Source organism: Myotis daubentonii, chromosome 1 (assembly GCF_963259705.1).
Source record: "Myotis daubentonii chromosome 1, mMyoDau2.1, whole genome shotgun sequence".
NCBI classification, from domain to species: domain Eukaryota; kingdom Metazoa; phylum Chordata; class Mammalia; order Chiroptera; family Vespertilionidae; genus Myotis; species Myotis daubentonii.
The window spans coordinates 63,534,151-63,550,833 of NC_081840.1; the positions used below are offsets into that span (position 1 = coordinate 63,534,151).

At 46.3% G+C, this 16,683-nt stretch overlaps 1 protein-coding gene across 8 annotated transcripts in view; it reads right to left on the reverse strand.

Annotated features, from left to right (window-relative positions):
* The window catches only part of CTDSPL2 (CTD small phosphatase like 2), a 104,790-nt gene that overhangs the window by 63,322 nt on the left and 24,785 nt on the right, over positions 1-16,683 (reverse strand). For all 8 annotated transcript variants that reach the window (XR_009453729.1, XM_059702659.1, XM_059702669.1 and 5 more), the window contains exon 2: positions 1,763-1,972. Coding sequence is in view for 7 of the 8 variants with exons in the window: in XM_059702659.1 (XP_059558642.1) it covers positions 1,763-1,948 (186 nt within the window). In the remaining variant the exon portion in view is untranslated. The remainder of the gene's footprint in view (positions 1-1,762; positions 1,973-16,683) is intronic.

Genomic DNA, 16,683 nt, shown 5'->3' on the forward strand with positions numbered 1-16,683 from the left:
GAAAACTACTTTATCAACACAGGGAAGCATAAAAAATGTGGAGACAAAGAAACAGGACACAAATGACAGAAATGGAGGAAAGCAAACTGCTGGATATAGAGTTCAAAACCACACTTTTAAGATTTTTCAAGAATTTTCTAGAAACTGCCGATAAACTTAATCAGATCTATAAGAAATCTAATGAGACCTTCGAGGTTGTGATAAAGGACCAACTAGAAATTAAGCATACACTGACTAAAATAAAGAATACTATGCAGAGTTCCAACAGGAGACTAGAGGATTGCAAGAATCAAGTCAACGATTTGAAATACGAAGACACAAAAAACACCCATCCAGAAAAGCAAAATGAAAAAAGAATCCGAAAATACGAAGATAGTGTAAGGAGCCTCTGGGACAGCTTCAAGCGTACCAACATCCGAATTATAGGGGTGCCAGAAGAAGAGAGAGAGCAAGATATTGAAAACCTATTTGAAGAAATAATGACAGAAAACTTCCCCTACCTGGTGAAAGAAATAGACTTACAAGTCCAGGAAGCGCAGAGAACACCAAACAAAAGGAATCCAAAGAGGACCACACCAAGACACATCATAATTAAAATGCCAAGGGCAAAAGACAAAGAGAGAATCCTAAAAGCAGCAAGAGAAAGAAACTCAGTTACCTACAAGGGAATACCCATACGACTGTTTGTGGATTTCTCAACAGAAACTTTGCAGGCCAGAAGGGAGTGGCAAGAAATATTCAAAGTGATGAATGCCGAGAACCTACAACCAAGATTACTTTATCCAGCAAAGCTATCATTCAGAATTGAAGGTCAGATAAAGAGCTTCACAGATAAGGAAAAGCTAAAGGAGTTTATCACCACTAAACCAGTATTATATGAAATGCTGAAAGGTATCCTTTAAGAAGAGGAAGAAGAAAAAGGTAAAGATATAAATTATAAACAACAAATACACATCTATCAACAAGTGAATAATCTGATGAATAGAATGAACTGATGATTATAATAGAATCAGGGGCATAGAAAGGGAATGGACTAGCTATTCTTGGGGGGGAAAGGGGCGAGGGGGATGCGGGAAGAGACTGGACAAAAATCGTGCACCTATGGATGAGGACAGTGGGTGGGGAGTGAGGGAGGAGGGTGGGGTGGAAACTGGGTGGAGGGGAGTTATGGGAGGGAAAAAAGAGGAACAAATGTAATAATCTGAACAATAAAGATTTAATTAATAAAAAAAATGAAAAAAAGTTAGGGTTTTTCAAAATGCTGATATGCCAAGCTCAAAAGGTTCACCATCACTGGTCTAGAGAATGAATTTGAAACATCTGCCTACTGGTCAGCATCCATTCTTTCTTTAATAACTTTGTTTTCTCTTTAATGAAATAATACAGTTTCATTGGCAAATGTAAGAATACAGATAGATCATCTCCCTAAGCAATGTATTAATAATATTGAGAAATTTTACCTTTCCTTTGAAATAAAAAACAATGTGAGTATAAGAAAAAATTCAAGTAAAAGAAATATATATTTTCTACTTCCTATAATACTATGCTGGAAAAAAAACCCAGAAGATTAAGCAATCAGTTAAGTAAAATAAATGTTTTCTTAAATAGCCACTAAATATTTTGTATGTTAATACTCTTAAAATAACACCAAATGTTAATACTCTTAAGTGGGCTCTAGCAATGTTAGATTTCTCATTTTTACATGTTTGAAAATAAACTAAACTTTAATTTTAATGATGTAAGAACAAGGTAAAACCATTACCTTGGGTGTGCTTCCTTTAATGAATTTTTTAATTGAAGACAACAAGCCGGTTTCATTTTTCGGTGGTTTTTCTCCTCCTGTAGGTAGGCTATCATCAACTTCTGAATATTTCCTCTTTGCTCTGGCAGTGCGCTGTGTTTGGATTGGATTGGATTGCTGAGAAGCTTTCCGTGTTCTCAGCCTCATCTTTTATGGGTGCCACATGTAAAACTGTAAGAGAGAAATAACAAGGGTTATTAAAAACTTAATCTAGCCGAACCGGTTTGGCTCAGTGAATAGAGCGTCGGCCTGCGGACTGAAGGGTCCCGGGTTCGATTCCGATCAAGGGCATGTACCTTGGTTGTGGGCGCATCCCCAGTAGGGGTATGCAAGAGGCAGCTGATTGATGTTTCTCTCTCATCGATGCTTCTAACTCTCTATCCCTCTCCCTTCCTCTCTGTAAAAAACCAATAAAAAATATATTAAAAAAAAAAACAAAAAAAAAAACACCTTAATCTAGCATACCCATAGTTTTCCAGTTTATATAATAAAAACCGCTTGGTTAAAAAAAGTACAGGTTTCTAAGGGATTGAAGTAAGAAATTAACATTTTATGTGATTGAACTTTATAGTATACACGAGAGGCCCGGTGCACAAAAATTTCTGCACTCAGGGGGGATGGGGGGGGTCCCTCAGCCCGGACTGTGCCCTCTCGCAGTCTGGGACCCCTCGGGAGATAACGACCTGCTGGCTTAGGCCTGCTCCCGGGTGGCAGAGGGCAGGCCTAATCCCTAGGTGCAGCCCCTGGTCGGGCTCAGAGCAGGGCCGATTGGGGAGTTAGGGCGCCGCCCCGTCATGCACAGAGCAGGGCGGATTGGGAGGTTGCGATGCCACCCTCAGTCACGCTCAGGGAAGGGCCGATTGGGGGGTTGGGGCACCGCCCCCTGTCACACTGAAGGCAGGGTTGATGGGGAGGTTGCGGCACCACCCCGTCACGTACAGAGCAGGGCCAATCAGGGGGTTGGGGCGCTGCCCCCTGTCACTCACAGAGTAGGGCCGATAGGGGAGTTGGGGCACCGCCCCCTGTCACTCACAGAGTAGGGCCGATAGGGGAGTTGGGGCACCGCCCCCTGAAACACACAGAGCAGGGCCGATCAGGGGGTTGGGGCGCCGCCACTCTCACACTCAGGGCAGGGCCGATGGGGAGGTTATGGCTCTACCCCGTCACACACAGAGCAGGGCCCGTGGGGGTGGGGGGGTTGGGGCGCCACACCCTGTCACATACAGAGCCGCAAGGCGATTAGGGGTTTGGGGAGCTCTCCCCTGTCAGGCACAGAGCAGGGCTGATCAGGGGGTTGGGGCGCCTACCCCTGTCACGAACAGAGCAGGGCGGATAGGGAGGTTGTGGCCCCACCCCCTGTCACACACAGAGCCACAGGGTGATCAGGGGGTTTGGGTGCTGCCCCCTGTCATGCTGATCCCGGTGCCTGGAGGCCTCGCGGCTCCGTTGATCCCAGTGCTGGGAGGCATACTACCCTTTTACTATATAGAATAGAGGCCTGGTGCATGGGTGGGGGCTGACTGGTTTGCCCTGAAGGGTGTCCTGGATCAGGGTGGAAGTCCCCACTGGGGTGCCTGGCCAGCCTGGATGAGGGGATGATGGCTGTTTGCAGCTGGTTACACACCCTTCAGGGTGGGGGTCCCCACTGGGGTGCCTGGCCAGTCTGGGTGAGGGGCTGAGGGCTGTTTCAAGGCTGGCGGGTGACGGAAGCTCCCAACTGCTCCTTTTTTTCTTTTTTTTTTTATTCTGGGCCAGCGTTAGCTCTGGCTCCAGCTCTGAGGCCTCTGCTGCTGAAAGAAGGTATCTGGTTTGTTTCGGTTCTATAATCGAAACAATGTATAACTCCAGCTCTGAAATCCCACCTCGATGAAAGCTGGTTTCTGGGGTTTTGTTTAGCTTCTATATTTGTTACAATGTTTCTTAAACTGCAGGCTCAGAGGCCAGCAAGGGAGGCGGGGAATGTTGGAGTCCTCCGTCACTGAAGCAAGCAAGCCTCATGTTAGTTTCAAACTGCCTGGCTGCCGGCCGCCATCTTGGCTGGCAGTTAATTTGCATATCTCACTGATTAGCCAATGGGAAGGGTAGCGGTTGTACGCCAATTACCATGTTTCTCTTTTATTAGATAGGATTATCCCAAGTAACCTTCCAATCTTTTGAAATTATACCCTGTGATTGTACACCAGTGTGCATGCTCTCTACGGCACTATGTTGCCTCCATCCATGCCCACATTATCATTCATTTAACCATTCATTTATTCATTCAGTAAGTTTTTCCTGAGCACCTACCACATTTCAGGCACTGGGCTAGGAAGTTACCTGGTAAACCATAAACAAGATCAGGAAATTTTGCCCTCTGGAACTCAAACTGTAGTTTGAAAAAACCCTTCGTCAATAAATGAATTCCATTAGCACATTCTAATAATCAGCAATCATACAACTGTAACAAGAAGTTAAATCATTTTGCCGGATTTGATCTTACCTTACTTAATGATACTTTAAAAACTGAATTCCCACAAGAAAGAACATATGAACCAATCTACTTGACTCCTCTCATTTTATCGATGAGAAAACAGGTGGCAAAACTGTCCCAAGACTTACACTTATCTAACCACTCTGAGACCCAAAATGAAAAAGAAATTAGAAAAGAATATAAAGTGTGGAGGACAATAAAATTACTCACAAAAGTGAATGCATTTGTAGAAATTCTAAGCACTCTAAAGGTGTAGAAATGCCTGGCAATAGTTAGGGTCTTCACTGACCAAATAGGAAGCTTAAGAAATTGTGTCTTTACTAATTCAACATAATGGTCACAGAAAAAAAGTTAGAACCCTTTAAAATATATATAAAAACTTTATACTACTCTAGTATGCTATGCTATACTATACCTACTTTATGAATAACAACAAAAAAACCATATCCCCTAAATTCAAGGGATTCACCAGAAGTTCCAAAATCTCTTTTGAAATAATTTTTTTCCCCATCACCAAATGATACTCAGGTTTTTCCTTTTATTTTTTTAATCCTCATCCGAGGATATGTCTTGACTGATTTTTTAGAGAGAGAGAGAGAGAGAGAGAGAGAGAGAACATCAATCGGCTGCCTCCAGTACACACCTCTCCTGGGGGTAAAACCCACAGTGCCCTGACCAAGAATCGAACCCTCAAACCTTTTGCATATGGGACAACATTCCAATCAACTGAGCCACCCGGCCAGAGGCAAATGGTGCTCAGTTAAGTTGCTATCCCCAAATGAAATAAATATTGCCTTTTCTCCTAAAGAGTCAATGTTGACTTCTAAAGGGAGTTATCATTAAGCGCATGTATTATTTACTTAACTCTATTTACATTGCATAAATTTGTCTTAATTCCTTTGGTCTTCACCTCAGCACTTCTTAGAAAAGGAAAATTCCCATGCCATAAATGCATAAAAGAATTTTTTTAAAAGAGTTATTTTTAATCAATTTCTATAGATTTTTTTTAAAGATTTTAGTCTTGAAACTTACCAAGACTTGTTTTATGGCTCACCACATGGCCTATCTCGGTGAACCTTGCATGTGAGATTAAAAAGTAGTGTTTTCTTCATCTGTGTGTGAGCAGTCAGTTTTAAAATTCCATGAGGGCTTGACTGCTCTAGCCCTTTCAGACTTAAAATTACACCTTTCACAACTCACCATCAGAATGGACAAAATCCCTCCACATTTCATAGCTTTCTTGTTTAAATGTTCTTGTCTTGCTTTCCAGCAAATACCCACTGGTTATTTTTTAATTCAGAGGACTTTTTCTCCTAAGCTTTCCCAGAACCTTCATTCTCTCCATGCAGAATGGTCTAGCATTTTATATATACACTAGAGGCCCGGTGCACAAAAATTTGTGCACTCAGGGTGGAGGGGGGGTGTCCCTCAGCCCGGTCTGTGCCCTCTCGCAGTCTGGGACCCCTCGGGGATGACCACTTGCTGGCTTAGGCCCGCTCCCCGGGGGATTGGGCTTAAGATGGCAATCAGACATCCCTCTGGCAGCCTGGCAGCTCTCAGGGGATGTCCACTTGCCAGCGGGGAGCAGGCCTAAACTGCAGTCGGACATCCTTAGCGCTGCTGAGGAGGCAGGAGAGGCTCCCACCATCACCACTGTACTAGCAGCCATCAGCCTGGCTTGTGGCTGAACAGAGCTCCTCCCATGTGAGAGCGCCCTGACCACCAGCTCCTGCATTGAGCGTCTGCCCCCTGGTGGTCAGTGTGTGTCATAGTGACCAGTCATTCCAAGTCCTTCTGCTGTTAGGGTCAGTTTGCATATTACCCTGTTACTATATAGGATAGAGGCCTGGTGCACGGGTGGAGGCTGGCTGGTTTGCCCTGAAGGGTGTCCCGGATCAAGGTGGGGGTCCCGCTTGGGTGCCTGGCCAGTCTGGGTGAGGGGCTGAGGGCTGTTTTCAGGCTGGCGGGTGACTGAAGCTCCCAACCTCTCCTTTTTTTCTTTTTTTATTCTGGGATTTATTTACCTTCTATGGCTGTGACTGGAGCTGAGAGCCAGCTTTAGCACTGAGGCTCGGCTCCAGCTCTGAGACCTCGGCTGCTGAAAGCAGGTATCTGGGTTTGTTTGGGTTCTATAATTGAAACTCTGTTGCAACTCCAGCTCTGAAGGCTGAAAGCAGGTTTCTGGGGTTTGTTTAGCTTCTATAATTGCAAAATAGTTTCTTAGAGTGCAACCTCAGAGCCCAGCAGCGACAGGCAGGGAACCTTGGCTTCCTCCTTCACTGGAGCAAGCATGCCTCCTGTTCGCTTCAGCTGCCTGGTTGCCAGCTGCCATCTTGGTTGGCAGTTAATTTGCATATCTCACTGATTAGCCAACGGGAAGGGTAGCGAAGTTAGTTAATTACCATGTTTCTCTATTATTAGATAGGACCAGAGGCCCGGTGCACGGATTTCTGCACTGGTGGGGGGTCGTGGCCTGCGGGGATTGGCTTGCTATGGGAGCACCACTCATCCCGGTCAGCCAAGCGATGCTCCCACTGTGGGAGCGCACTGACCACCAGGAGGCAGTTCCTGAGTTGAGCATCTGCCTGCTGGTGGTCAGTGTGCATCATAGCAACTGGTTGACCAGTTGTTCTGGTCATTCCACCATTCGGTTGCTAGGCTTTTATATATAGCCTATCTAAATAAGAGTAATATGCAAATTGACCATCACTCCAACACACAAAGATGTACGCCCCCATGTGGTCAAAGATGGCCGTCACAAGATGGCCAGGGGAGGGCAGTTGTGGGCGATCAGGCCAGCAGGGGAGGACAGTTGGGAGGGACCAGGCCTGAAAGGGAGGGCAGTTGTGGGCAGTCAGGCCAGCAGGGGAGGGCAATTAGGGGTGACCAGGCGGGCAGGGGAGGGCAGTTAGGGGTGATTGGGCCGGCAGAGGAGGGCAGTTAGAGGTGACTGGACCAGCCGGGGAGGGCAGTTGGGGGCGACCAGGCCAGCAGGGGAGGGCAGTTAAGGGCAATCGGGCTGGAAGGGGAGCAGTTAGGTGTCGATAAGGCTGGCAGGGGAGTGGTCAGGGGCAATCAGGCAGGCAGGCAGGTGAGCGGTTGGAAGCCATCAGTCCTGGATTGTGGGAGGGATCCCTGATTGGAGAGGGTGCATGCTGGGTTGAGGGATATACAGCCACCGCCCCCGCCCCCCCCATGAATTCCGTGCACCAGGCCTCTAGTAGATACATATATACACTATGATATGTATATGTACTTACTTGCTAGATTTGAAGATTTTAATACCTCAATCTCAATAATGGGTAGAACAACTAGACAGAAGATCAACAAGGAAATGAAAAACCTGAACAATTCACTTGGCCTAAGAGAAATATATAAAATAATTCACTGCACAACATCAAAATAGATATTCTAAATTTACACACAAAACATTCTTCAGGAGAGACATGTTAGAACAAAGAACCAAGTCCCAATAACTTTAAAAGGACTGAAACCATACAAGTATATTGTCTCCATGCCTTTATATAAATATAATCTATCTATAATAATAAAAGCATAATATGCTAATTAGACCAGACAGCCGAACGACCTTCCGGACATCATTCCAGACGTCCTTCCGGACAAAGCCACAGCGGCGGGGGCCAAGGCAGAGGTGGTTAGGGGCAATCAGGCAGGCAGGCGAGCAGTTGGGGGCAATGAGACAGGCAGGTAGAGAGGTTAGGGGCGATCAGGCAGGTAGGGGAGAGTGGTTAGGGACAATAAGGCCAGGAGGGGAGAGCAGTTAGGGGTGATCAGGCCAGCAGGGGAGCAGTTACGGGCATCAGGAAGAGGTGGTTAGGGGGCGATCGGGCAGGCAGGTAAAGGCAGTTAGGGGGCGATCAGACAGGCAGGCAGAGGAGTTAGGGGCGATCAGGTGGGATGGCAGGTGAGCAGTTAGGAGCCAGCAGTCCCAGATTGCGAGAGGGATGTTTGAGGGGTCCCAGATTGGAAAGGTTGCAGGCTGGGCTGAGGGACTCGCCCCCCCTGTACACAAATTCCGTGCACCGGGCATGTAGTATCCTATCTAATAATAGACAAACATGGTAATTAACCATACCTCCACTATGCTTCCCATTGGCTAATCAGCAGGATATGCAAATTAATTGCCAACAAAGATGGCGGCCGGCAGCCACACAGCTGAAGCGAACACGAGGCTTGCTTCCTCCAGTGATGGAGGAAGTCAAGGTTCCCCACCTGCCGTGGCCCACCTCTGAACTCGGATGCAACAATGTTGCAATTATAGAACCTAAACAAATCCCAGATACCTGCTTTCAGCCGGCAGAGCTTAGAGCGCCAGTGATGGCAACAGAGTTTCAATAATAGAAGCTAAACAAACCCAGAAAACTGCTTTCAGCCAACCACAGCCTCAGAGCTGGAGCCGGCTCTCAGCTCCAGTGACCACTATAGAAGTTAAATAAATCCCAGAATAAAAAACAAGAAAAAAAAAAGAGACTGGGAGCTTCAATCGCCTGCCAGCCTGAAAATGGCCCTCAATCCCTCACCCAGACTAGCCAGGCACCCCAGTAGGGACCCCCACCCTGAAGGGGGTGTGACCAGCTGCAAACAGCCATCAGCACCTCACCCAGACTGGCCAGGCACCCAAGCGGGACCCCCACTCTGATCTGGGACACCCTTCAGAGCAAACCAGCCGCCCCTTCCCGTGCACCAGGCCTCTATCCTATATAGTAACAGGGTAATATGCAAACTGACCCTAACAGCAGAAAGACTGGGAATGACTGGTCACTATGACACACAATGACCACCAGGGGGCAGACGCTCAATGCAGGAGCTGCCCCTGGTGGTCAGCGCGCTCTCACATGGGAGGAGCTCTGTTCAGCCACAAGCCAGGCTGATGGCTGCCAGTACAGTGGTGGTGGTGGGAGCCTCTCCTGCCTCCTCGGCAGCGCTAAGGATGTCTGACTGCAGCTTACGTCTGCTCCACGCTGGAAAGTGGACATCCCCCAAGGGCTGCCGGGCTGCCAGAGGGATGTCTGATTGCCATCTTAGGCCCAATCCCCCCAGGGAGCAGGCCTAAGCCAGCAAGTGGTCACACCCAAGGGGTCCCAGACTGCAAAAGGGCACAGGCCGGGCTGAGGGACCCCCTACCCCCGAGTGCACAAATTTTTGTGCACCAGGCCTCTAATAATCTAATAAAAGACAAACATGCAAATTGACTGTACCTTCACTATGCCTTAAGCCACGCCCACCAGCCAATCAGAGCGACTATATGCAAATTAACCCAACCAAGATGGCGGCTGGAGCGAGCAGGAGGCTTGGTTGCTCCAGTGATGGAGGAAGCCAAGCTTCCCACCTGCCCACCCTGGCCGGCTCTGAGCTACACTGATGGCAACAAAGTTTCAATTATAAAAGGTAAGTAAAGTCCAGAATAAAAAAAAAAAAAAAAAAAAAGGAGAGGCTGGGAGCTTCCATCGCCGGGGGTTTGGCCAGCCTGAAAACGGCCCTCAGCCCCTCACCCAGACTGGCCAAGCGCCCCAGTGGGGACCCCCCCACCCTAAAGGGGGTGTGGCCAGCCTGAAAACGGCCCTCAGACCCTCACCCAGACTGGCCAGGCACCTCAGTGGGGACCACCTCACCCTAAACGGGGTGTGGCCAGCCTGCAAACAGCCATCAGCCCCTCACCCAGGCTGGCCAAACCTCCATGGGGTGAGGGTCCCCACTGGGAGGGAGGGCTTGACCAGCCTGCAAACAGCCATCAGCCCCTCACCCAGGCTGGCCAGGCACCCCAGTGGGAACCCCCACCCTGAAGGGAGTGTGACCAGCTGCAAACAGCCATCACCGCTCACCCAGGCTGGGCAGGCACTCCAGCGGGAACCCAACCCTGATCTGGGACACCCTTCAGGAAAAACCGGCCAGCCCCCATCCGTGCACCAGGCCTCTATCGTATATAATAAAAGGGTAATATGCAAACTGACCCTAACAGCAGAAAGACTGGGAATGACTGGTCATTATGACACACACTGACCACCAGGGAGCAGATGCTCAATGCAGGAGCTGCCCCCTTGTGGTCAGTGCGCTCCCACAGGGGGAGCTCTGCTCAGCCACAAGCCAGGCTGATGGCTGCCAGTACAGCGGTGGTGGTGGGAGCCTCTCCTGTCTCCTCCATAGCAACACTAAGGATGTCTGACTGCAGCTTAGGCCTGCTCCCCGCTGGCAAGTGGACATCCCCTGAGGGCTGCTGGGCTGCCAGAGGGATGTCTGATTGCCATCTTAGGCCCAATCCCCCGGGGAGCGGGCCTAAGCCAGCGGGTGGACATCCCCCGAGGGGTCCCAGACTGTGAGAGGGCACAGGCTGGGCTGTGCCCCCCCCCCCGAGTTCACAAATTTTTGTGCACCAGGCCTCTAGTAATAATATAAAAGGCTAATATACAAATTGACCCCACAGGCGTGAGTTTGACTGACTGGGTGTTAGACATACGCTGACCACCAGGGGGCGGCGTGGAATGTGGTGAGCGTTGGTGATGCATTCTGGCAGCGGGCGGCAGTGGAGGCACTGCCAGCACTGATGGACTACGATGAGAGCGGAACAGTGGCAGGATGGTGTAACAGGTGAGTGGGCGGCGCCAGGCCAAGACGAGTGCGAGCGGCGGCCCCCATCACCCTGCTGGTCACCCCAAAGACAGCGACCAGTGGCAGCAGTGGCGGGGCCGATGAATGGGTGGCTCCAGGCCAAAGTGGGTGCAAGTGGGGGCCCAGGACGCCCTGCCAGTCACCCCACAGATTGGCCCTGATTGCCGGACAGGCCTAGGGACTCTACCCATGCACAATTTCATACACCAGGCCTCTAGTCTATAATAATAAAAGCATAATATGCTAATCAGGCCAGATGTCCTTCCGTCCTTCTGGACGAAGCTTGGGCTGCGAGGGAAGCCCGAGTCCCAGGTGCCAGAGGGAAGGAAGGAAGGCCTACTCTTGCACGAATTTTGTGCATCAGGCCTCTAGTATCTCCAATAAAATCAGAAATCTCAAAAAGGAAATTTGAGAAATTAACAAGTAGGCAGAAATTAAACAGCAAACTCCTAAATAACTACTGTGTTAAAGAAGAAATTACAATGAGAATTAGAAAATACTTCAAAAAGATGAGTAAAAACAAAAACACAATATACGAAAATTTTTGGGATGCCCAGAAAGCAGTGCTCAGAGCAATTTATTGGTAAACATAAAATTCTTTATGTTAAAAAAAACAAAAAACCCCACCTCAAATCAATAATAAAACCTTCTACTTTAAGAAACTAGAAAGAGAAGCAAACTAAATCATCCAAAGCAGGCAGACGGAAGGAAATAAAAGCAGAAATAGATAATTTAATTGAAAAATGACAGAAAAATCAATAAAGTAAAAAAAGATGGTTCTCTGAAAATATTAACAAAAATTTGATAAACATTTAGTTAGACTAGCCAAAAAAAAGAGAGAAGACCCAACCTTTTCATTTAAGTAAAGAAAGAAGAGACATTAATATCAACTTTACAGATGTAAAGGTATTTTTTAGGGAATATTACGAACAATTATACAGCAACAAATTAGATAACCTAGATGAAATGACAAATTCCTAGGTAGACAAAACTAAACTGGGCTCATGAAAAAATAGAAAATCTAAAAGGCTCGTAACAAGTAAAGACTGAATTAGTAATAAAAAAATAAAACTTTCCACAATGAGAAGCCCAGGACCAGATGGCTTTACTAGTGAGTTTTACCAAATGTTTAAGTAATTAATACTCATCCTTCTCAAAATCTACCAAAAAATTAAGGAACATCTCCCAACTCAATCTCTGAGGTCAGCATTACCTCGATACCAAAGTCAAAGACACTACCAGAAAACTGTAGGTTAATTATGCCTTAGGAACACGGATGTAACATCCCAACAAAACACTAGGAAAACAAATGCAGCTTAATCATAAAAGGATTATGCAGCAGAACCAAATGGGATTTTATCCCAGGAAAGCAAGGTGATAAACTTTAACCCTAACTCTAACCCTAACCAGCATATGAAAATCAATCAATATAATACACCACATTAAAAAAATAACGGGAAAAGTCCACATAATCATTTCAATTGATGCATAAACAGTCTGATCAAACCAACACCCTTTCATAATAAAAACACCCAACAAACCAGGAATAGGAAGGAACTTCTTCAACCGGAAAAAAAAGGCATCTATGAAAAACTCACAGCCAACATCATAATCCATAGTGAAAAACTAAATGCTTTACTCCTGAGATAAAAAAATAAGCAAGATGCCTACTCTCACCACTTCTATTCAATCAGGCAAGAAAAAGAAATAACATGATCCTGTATAAAGAATAAAATCAAGAGCCCTAGCTGGTTTTGGCTCAGTGGATAGAGCGTCAGCCTGCAGATTGAAAGTCCCAGGTTCAATTCCGTCAAGGGCACATGCTGGGGTTGAGGGCTCGATCCCCAATAGGGGGGGTACAGGAGGCAGCCAGTCAATGATTCTCTCTCATCATTGATGTTTCTATCTCTCTCTCCCCTTTCCCTTCCTCTCTGAAAATGAAAATATATTTTAAAAAAATAATAAACAGAAGAGCAAAAGCTGGATATGAACTTCATAAAAATTTTTTTTCTGTTCACAAAAAGACACCAGTAAGAAATTAAAAGTCATGCAACAAATTGGGATAATATTCACAAAACACATCTCCCTCAAAGTACACATGTGCAGAATACATAAAGAAATCCTAAAACACAAAAAGAAAACCCAGCTGATAGAAAAAATGAACAAAATATTTGAGAAGGCAGTTTGTAAAAGCTAGATGATAGAACACAAGTATATGAAATGCTACCCAATATTATCAATGATAAGTACAATTTAAAAATTAGAACAGCATACGAATGCACATCTGCTTAAATGGCAAAATTTAAAAAGACTAAAGAACAAAGGTAGCAAGGATGGGAAACAATAAGAAGTCTCATAATCTACTGATGACAATGTAAGGTTTTTGGTTAAAGGTTGTAATTTCTAATAAACAACACCTAACCTTTGATCCAATAAGTTCACTTCCAAGTTTTTAACCAAGAAAAATATAAACATGTCCTACTCACGGGTTTATTTACAACTAGAGGCCTGGTTCACGAAATTCATGCACTGGGGAGGGGGGAGGGCGGGTTGTCCCTCAGCCCAGCCTACACCCTCTCGCAGTCCAGGACCTAAGCCGGCAATCAGACATCCCTCTCACAGTCCGGGACCCCTTGCTCCTCACCGCCCACCAGCAGCGGAGGAGGGAGAGGCTCCCGCCACTGCTGCTGCGCCCACTAGCTATGAGCCCAGCTTCTGGCTGAGCAGTGCTCTCCTTGTGGGAGCACACTGACTACCAGGGGTCAGCTAATGCATTGAGCGTCTGCCCCCTGGTGGTCAGTGCACATCATAGCGACCGGTTGTTCTGCCATTCGGTCTATTAGCATATTAGGGTATCTTACCTAATAATAGGCAAACATGTAAATTGACCATCCCTCCGCTATGCTCACCAGCCAATCAGGAGAGCATTCAAATTAACCCAAGAAAGATGGCAAATAATTTGCATATGTAGGCGTGAAGCACCGGAGCAGTGAAGACTGAAGGCTCCGGCCGGAGCAAAGGCCTGGGTCCTGGGTGCCGGAGGAAAACCGGTGCCAGCAGCCTACTGCACGAATCTCTTCATGCAACGGGCCTCTATTATTTAGTGATAGTTATATGGGGATTAATAATACCATTCTGTTTACTTTGTACATATATTTGGTATTTTCTATTAAACAATAACAACAAAACCAACCCTGACTGCCTCTATTATTATATAGGATAGTCCCAAACCAAAAAAAATGACAATGCCCAGCAGCAGAAAAATGAAGATGCTATTTTCATACAGTGAATAAATCAGACACAGAAAGCAGCAATTACTAATATCAACTAACATAAAAGAATCTCACAGACATTATGCTGAGCAATGGCAGACACAAGAGTATGTTCGATGACACGATTAAAAAATATTAGGGGCAAAAATAGTATGAGAATAATATCAGAAGAGAAGTTGCCTCGGGAAAGGAAATGTCCGTTACTGTGATAGGGGTGTAAAAACTTATACATAAACCCAATGTGTTTCAAAGTATGTAAATTTTACCCTGTAAAAAGTTCTTAGAAAAAATAACCACCAACCACGTTGGAGGAAGTAGGGAGCAAGGTAGACACTCAACAAGAATGACAACATGTTAATGACTACTAAAACTGAGTGATAGTTATATGGGGATTAATAATATCATTCTGTTTACTTTGTACATATATTTGGTATTTTCTATTAAACAATAACAACAAAACCAACCCTGAGTGCCCTAACCGGTTTGGCTCAGTGGATAGAGCGTCAGCCTGCGGACTGAAAGGTCTCAAGTTCAATTCTGGTCAAGGGCATGTACCTTGGTTGCGGGCACATCTCCAGTAGGAGGTGTGCAGGAGGCAGCTGATCGATGTTTCTCTCCCATCGATGTTTCTCTTTATGTCTCTCCCTTCCTCTCTGTAAAAAATCAATAAAATATATATTTAAAAAACAAAACAAAAACCCAACCCTGAGTACCAGAACTACTGTCAGGGTTCCACATTTGAGAAGAAAATGATGAATAAAACAAAAATATACAAACAAAAATGAGAAAAGAGAACATCTAGAAAAAGTTGGAAAGAGAAACACAAACTAAGCAATCTCAGAGAGCAATTCTCCATATTTTAGAACATTATAAGAAAACCACACCCAGAGAGAAAACCAAGATGGTGGCATAGGTAAACACTGGAGATTGCTGCCTAGCAAAAACACTTCAAAAATACAACTAAAAGACGGAACAGACATCATCCAGAACCACAGGAAGGCTGGCTGAGTGGAAATTCTACAACTAGAAGGAAAGAGAAAAGCATACTGAGACTCAGAGGAGGTGCGGTGCAGAAGTAAAATACAGAGGTACAGAGGAGCATGCGGAAAGGGCTGGCAGCTGAGGACACGGTTGTCTTTTTCAATCGGGAGGGAGTCTCAAGCTCTGAACTCCAGTTCCAGGCGAGTCTCTGGGGACCCAGACTCATACGGGGGAAACTGGACTGTCTGGCATTGGTCGGAACTCGAGGGCAGCTTTCTCGCGGGGGTGCTTGCAGCGACTGCCGGGACGCCGACAAGCAGGGCCTCTGAGGGCAGGACCCAGAGCAGCCGTAACTGCTCGCTCCGCCCTGTTGATCCCCTGGGACCCTGCCCCACCCAAGCCGTGCATGGAGGCTTTTGCATATGAAAGGCCTGGCCCTTTGCAATCTGATAATTACCTAACAAACTGCAGCTGGCCCAAGGCACCAGGGAAACTTGCATTGAGTCATAGCTGGCTCCTGCTGGATAGCCTCAGGCAGAGGCTAGATTAGCACCTCCTTAGAGATCCAGGAGCCAGTGTGTCCAGTGGTCAGAGTGAAACCATCCAGATTGCAGCTCCTCCGATCCATAAAGGACACACTCAGGGGGCAGACTCAGTGAGCACCAAAGCCCCATTGAAGCAAGTCTTGCCCCAGAGGAGTGTCTCCAGCACAGAAGTTCTCCCACTGCAGACACAGCTGATTCTCACAGCCAACTAACTGGCCTGGAGGTCAATCCCTCCCAGTGTTACCTAGAACAATCAAGGCTTAACTACAACAAGACTGTGCACAAAGCCCACAAAGGGGTGCACCAAGAGTGTCTACCTCAGGTAATTGGGGAGGCTAAGCCACTGGGCCCTATAGGACATCTAGCACAGAAAGCCACTCTGTCGACACAGCGAAGTATAAAAAAATGCAGAGACAAAGAAAAAGGACACAAATGACAGAAATGGAGGAAAGCAAACTACTGGATATAGAGTTCAAAACCACACTTTTAAGGTTTTTCAAGAATTTTCTAGAAACCGCCGACAAACAATGAGACCCTCAAGAAATCTAATGAGACCCTCGAGGTTGTGATAAAGGACCAACTAAAAATTAAGCATACAGTGACTGAAATAAAGAATATTATGCAGACTCCCAACAGCAGACTAGAGAATCGTAAGAATCAAGTCAAAGACTTAAAATGCGAAGAAGCAAAAAACACCCACTGGAAAAGCAAAATGAAAAAAGAATCCGAAAATACGAAGATAGTGTAAGGAGCCTCTGGGACAGCTACAAGCGTACCAACATCCGAATTATAGGGGTGCCAGAAGAAGAGAGCGAGCAAGATATTGAAAACCTATTTGAAGAAATAATGACAGAAAACTTCCCCTACCTGGTGAAAGAAATAGATTTACATGCCGAAACCGGTTTGGCTCAGTGGAAAGAGCGTCAGCCTGTGGACTGAAGGGTCCCAGGTTCGATTCCGGTCAAGGGCATGTGCCTGGGTTGCGGG